The sequence below is a fragment of the Hermetia illucens genome, chromosome 1, assembly GCF_905115235.1.
Source record: "Hermetia illucens chromosome 1, iHerIll2.2.curated.20191125, whole genome shotgun sequence".
In the NCBI taxonomy this organism is placed as follows: Eukaryota; Metazoa; Arthropoda; class Insecta; order Diptera; family Stratiomyidae; genus Hermetia; species Hermetia illucens.
In genome coordinates, this window is record NC_051849.1 from 74352070 (window position 1) to 74357725 (window position 5656).

General features: G+C 41.7%; 1 protein-coding gene across 1 annotated transcript; it reads left to right on the plus strand.

The window, feature by feature from the left end:
• The first annotated feature begins 3927 nt into the window (after positions 1–3927).
• Positions 3928–5375, plus strand: LOC119655293 (proteasome subunit alpha type-4). Its single transcript, XM_038061118.1, has 5 exons — positions 3928–4067; positions 4260–4302; positions 4364–4526; positions 4651–4948; positions 5002–5375. Exons 1-5 carry the CDS (start codon positions 4065–4067, stop codon positions 5275–5277), a joined length of 783 nt encoding a protein of 260 aa, XP_037917046.1. The 5' UTR covers positions 3928–4064; the 3' UTR covers positions 5278–5375.
• The last annotated feature ends 281 nt before the right edge of the window (positions 5376–5656 follow it).

Consider the following 5656-nt stretch of genomic DNA (forward strand, 5'->3'; position numbering starts at 1 on the left):
CTCCCTGTACAAAGAAGGAGCTGCCAAGTAGCTAGCCAATACCCTGCCCCAATATAAGACTGATGTAACACCATTGCAAGAGATGCGCTGGACAGGGACCGGTTTCCTGGAAAAGAGCAACTATACCACATATTATAGTAACCACCCAGTAAAACATGTGCTCGGAGTAGGTTTCTTAGTCAGCCAAAAAATGAAACCTGCTGTTATCGGCTTTGAAAACATAAGCGAAAGGCTATGTACTCTGCGTTTGCGAGACCATTTAAAAATATCAGCCTCATTAACGTTCACGCTCCTATAGAGGAGATTACAGAGTCGGAGAAGGATACCTTCTACCAGGCAGTAGAACGAGCACTCGAAGCATTTCCCAGGTAAAATATCAAAATTATACATGGAGATTTAAACAGTCAAGGAGAGACGGAGCCCCTATTCAAGCGATACGTTGTCTCCCATAGCTTACATAAGGATACCAATGATAACGGACTGCAGATTATACAATTAGCAGTGTCGCATGTAATGGTTGTTGGAAGTACTTGGTTTGCGCGGAAAGCGGTCCACCAACTCAGATGGGACCACTTTCAACCAAATTGGCCACGTGTTGATTGAAAGCCGCCACCTCTTAGCTTTGATGAATGTCAGAACATAGACTCAGGACATATAGACTCGGATCACTATCTCTTTGGCATAGTGCTCTGAGTTCGTATTACAATACCACCTAAAGTCCCCTCTAACAATCAGGTGAGAGTGAATACTGGAGCCGTCCACAACACTGCCCTCCGTGATATCTATAAGGGGGAAATGGATGCCGCAATAGCCGCAGCTAATAGATGTCTTGGAGATGAAGCATCAACAAATGATCTTTACAATCGTCTGGAGGACGTTATCATTGATACAGCCACAAACATACTTGGCCCCAGCCGCAAGAAAAGTCGGAACTGCTGCTTCGACGATGAATGTAAGCAAGCAACGAAACGAAAGAATGCTGCATACCGGGCAATGCTGCACTCTCAAAGAATGCGGGCACGCGCAGAGGACTATCACGAACTCCGTCGAGTGGAGAAGCGATTTCACAGACAGAAAAAGGCAGCCTAGGAGAACCAACAAGTCTGTGAATTCGAAAAGTAGAGGGAACCACCGCACCAGGCGCGCAAGTTTTACTAACAAGTCAGCAGGAGGAAGTCTTATACACCTCAATACTCACCTTGCCGAGATAAAAAGGGAAATCTGATTTCCGACAGAATGGGCATATTGGAGCGATGAGTTGAATATTTTGATTAACTACTCAGCAACCAGAACATCGGCGAGTTGAAGGTCCCGTCAACTGAAGACGACGGACAAGCCGGACACCAAATATAGAAGAAACAGTCCGTGCAATTCATCGGCTTAAAAAGCATAAATCGACAGGAGCCGATGGAATAACAGCGGAATTGGTTAAATATGGAAGCGACCAATTACATCAAGCAGTTCATCAACTTATGCTCAAGGTGTGGGCCAGCGAATCAATGCCTGACGATTGGCAACGAGGCATTATCTGTCCTATGCATAAAAAAGGAGATATCATACAGTGCAGGAATTGTAGAGGAACCAGGCTGCTGAGAATCATCTATAAGATATTCTCCGCTATCTTCCTAGGTAGGATAGCCCTCTACGACCAAAACATAATCGGTCCATATAAAAGAGGCTTCACTCCAGGCAAATCAACAACCGATCAAATTTTCTCTGTGCGGCAAGCGATGGAAAAACTGCTGGAATTTGAACATCAGTTGCACCATATTTCCATCGATTCTAAAACCGCCTATGATAGCATAGCCAGGGTAAAACTGTACACGGCTATGAGAGAATTCGGTATTGCGACGAAATTGATCTTGCCGGTCCTCATGTATTTCTCGGAAACTTCGGTTCTTAGCAAGAAAAATTGTGAACTCTTGGCCGCGTTCGAGAGAAGAATCCTCTGAAGAATTTTTGGCCACCTACATGAGGATGGACGATTCCGTAGCCTACACAATGACGAAATCAATGAGCGATACCATGAGTGTCTAGTTGTGGATAAAATCCGGCACAACAAATTACAGTGGGCGGATCACTTAATCCATATGGATGAGGATGATCCAGCCTGAAAAATCTATAAGGGCAATATCTATGGTAGAAAAAGAAGATGAGGCAGACCCTGCCTGAGATAGAACGATGGCGTAGGTCAGGACACCAGGCAGCTTTGAAGGATATCGAATTGGTGAACCTTGGCATGAAATTGGGATGTCTGGAGTTCCTTATTAAGGCAGGCCTAGACCGGGTACCGGTTTTTGCCCCGTTGATGATGATGATGAGTACATACTCAACATTTTAACATTAAAATTGGAGAAAAAATAGGTTAAACAGTAAAATTTTGGTTTTGCATTTGTAAAGCTAATACTTCTACATAGCTTGCTCGATTTTCATAAGTATTTGTATTCTAGACTGAAGCACTAGCTACGATTCAATGTTTATTTTTCAGCTGAAGCTATCATAGTTTTTGAATTATTGTGATTTTAGTGGTGTGAGGGCAGCGACTTTTTTCGAAACTAAAGTGTGGCAGTTAAAGGGATAATGAATCGAAAAACAATTTACTCAACATTTTTTGCTTAGAAGTTTGCTAGAAATCGCCTGGCCTACAGCTTTTACGATAGTTTTGAAGTACCCTGTATAAGTACGCCAATGATGATGATCTTTTTGCGGGTGCTACTTAGGTTGTCGGTCACGTCCCGAGGAGACTTCACAAAATGTGACTGTAGAATCATTGAAATGGATCGATGATCGTAGGGGATTGAAGGCCTTATTGAATGCTGCGGGTGATGACGAGTGTAATGCGGTCGGATTACGATACTGTGTGAAACCCGGGAAGGCTCAGCGTGGTGCGTTGCACTTTCATCGATTTCGAGAAGAACTTCAACAGCGTGAACAGGCAGTATATCTGAAATACTCTTGTAAGTTGAGACTGTTATATGCTAATGTTCTTTTAGTGTTGCTATATGGGAGTAGCTATCGTCTACACGAATTTGGAACCTGCCATCGGGTACTCTGGCCCAATGTGCTATATCGCTGTGTTTTAGTAACACTCCATTAGTTTGTGAACATGTGCCTACATATATAAATGTTAGACAACTTCGACTTACAGAAATCGGAATATATGAAATATATCATTTCCACCTTTTCCAAATCAAATTAAAGATAGGAAGAAGAGGAAGAAATTAACATTAACATAAAATTAACAGGATCAAATTATTACGTAATTTAAAAAAAAACTATGAATAGAAAGTCACTACATTCCCATTGTGACATACTTTGTATAATATGAAACGTGTGAGACTCCTTAAGGAGTCATCCTGTGTATCGGGTCCAAGAAATCGTTTCTTTTCCATCAATAGTATCCAGATATAGTGCAGAAAATTTACACAAAGTATTTTTTTCTAATTTGAGTCATTCGGAAATTACAGTGTTAAACAGGGAAAGTGTCATATGTCAGCTTTATGTCGTTCGCCGCAATGAAGCGCGAATTGACTGGTCTGAAAGAATGGCTTCGTTAAAAAAAGCGAAAATTGAAGTTAAGGCTTTACATGTTTTTTAAAGAAACCAAAGGGATGTGGACTAGGTGTAGCAGATTAATGGCCAGTTAACATTTTATTGTTAATAATCACATTTTAATTTTTAAATGCATTTTTTTTCGAAACTGCATATTGAAAATCGGGTGGCATTATAGCTCAAAATCTGATTGGGTTGAGATGCCAAAACATTACGCCAAAACAACTATAATTTTCTAGTTTGACACCAACCTTTCGTTTCTTGCGGAAATAAGTCTCAAATTTTGAAAATGTTACAAAATTTTATTACCATGGAATATTATCATTTTATTCAAACTTCCGCATCCAAATGTCAACTCATTATTTAAGACGTTGACAGTTCGCGACAGTTGTACCAACATAGCGCAAATGCAAAGTCATTCATAGTTTGACAGCGGTAGATTGGAATTGTTTTTGCTCCGCTGTGGTGACCATTTCTTAGCTGAAGGAACATTAATATAAATCTTAATCAAAATGGTAAGAGTAGCTCCTCAAATTACAACAAACTTTCTTTCCAGTCACTGGGAAATTGGATGTAATACGACCAAAATACGATTTAACCCTGCAGTCGGTGATTGGATAGAGGTTATGGTCTCGTATTTAACTGCTTGGTCATGTCAATTTTTGTTTTGGTCGCCTCCAATGATTCCAATTTTACTCTCTTCCTAGGCCCGCCGTTATGACTCCCGCACTACAATCTTCTCCCCTGAAGGTGAGTTAGTTTGCTTCAATATTTTGTGCTTAAGTTAATCTTTGCCCTCTTATGTTGTCAGGCCGATTGTATCAAGTCGAATATGCCATGGAAGCCATTTCGCATGCCGGCACCTGCTTAGGAATCCTGGCTAAGGACGGTATCCTTCTGGCCGCCGAAAGAAGGAACACCAATAAGCTTCTGGACAGTGCTATCTTTTCCGAGAAGATTTATAAACTAAATGAGTGAGTATTTCTTCAATTTTTAGGAGAGTTCGAAACTTGCGGCTTATCGGTGCTTGCATGGGAAACCATGGCTTCGAGACGTCGTCTAGATGGGAATTGTGTAATATCCACATTTTTATCATAGGGACATGGTCTGCTCAGTGGCAGGTATCACTTCCGACGCCAACGTCCTCACCAACGAGCTTCGGGTTACTGCCCAGCGATATCAACTTTACTACGGAGAACCCATGCCCTGTGAGCAGCTGGTCTCAACGCTGTGCGATTTGAAGCAAGCCTACACCCAGTACGGCGGTAAGCGTCCATTCGGCGTTTCCATCTTGTACATGGGCTGGGACAAACACTACGGCTACCAGCTGTACCAGTCCGACCCCAGTGGGAATTACGGAGGCTGGAAGGCGACCTGCATTGGAAATAATGCAGGAGTAAGTGAAAATTCCAACCAGTTATCGCACAACTTAACAAATTTCATCCGCAGGCTGCAATTTCCATGCTCAAACAAGAATTGAATGAGAACGAGATCAACCTTCCCCAGGCACAGGATTTGGCCATTAAAGTCCTCAGCAAAACCCTTGACATGACGAAGTTAACATCAGAGAAAATAGAAATGGCAACTTTGACTCGGGAGAATGATAAAACTGTAATCAAAATCCTGACGAACGCCGAAGTGGATGCACTCATCAGTAAATATGAGAAGTTGGAAGCGGAAGCAGAGGCGGCCAAGAAGGAGAAACTTGGCCAGAAATCGTCGTAAAGTTTGGTGACTGTGAAAATCTTTTTTTTTTATATTCTATTAATTCGAGAAGGAAGAAATTTCAAATAAAATATGCGCTTCAAATCTGTTGGAAGTAATTTTAGTTTTTTATTATCTGCTGGAAAGTTATATGACGTCGACATGTATAGGCTACTCTTAGGTTAGTTTCCCCATTAGGGAAGCGAATATCGTTGGTTGTTGAAGCACCACGTTCCATGGGCAATTTATACAAATTGAAATTTTAATCCAGCTCGGTTGCTTGCTTCATCTTCATATCGTAGGCAAGAACCAAATTCTACCCAAGTTCCCCAACACAACGTAATCCGCCCCAAGAAAATGGCGTTCTCACGTGTGGAATGTGGGCCTTGAGAATGCTGCA

Coding starts and splice junctions, on each gene's coding strand:
- LOC119655293 (XM_038061118.1), top strand. Junction 4,527..4,650: donor AAGATTTATAAACTAAATGA/GTGAGTATTTCT, acceptor TTTTTATCATAG/GGACATGGTCTGCTCAGTGG. Junction 4,949..5,001: donor GCATTGGAAATAATGCAGGA/GTAAGTGAAAAT, acceptor TTTCATCCGCAG/GCTGCAATTTCCATGCTCAA.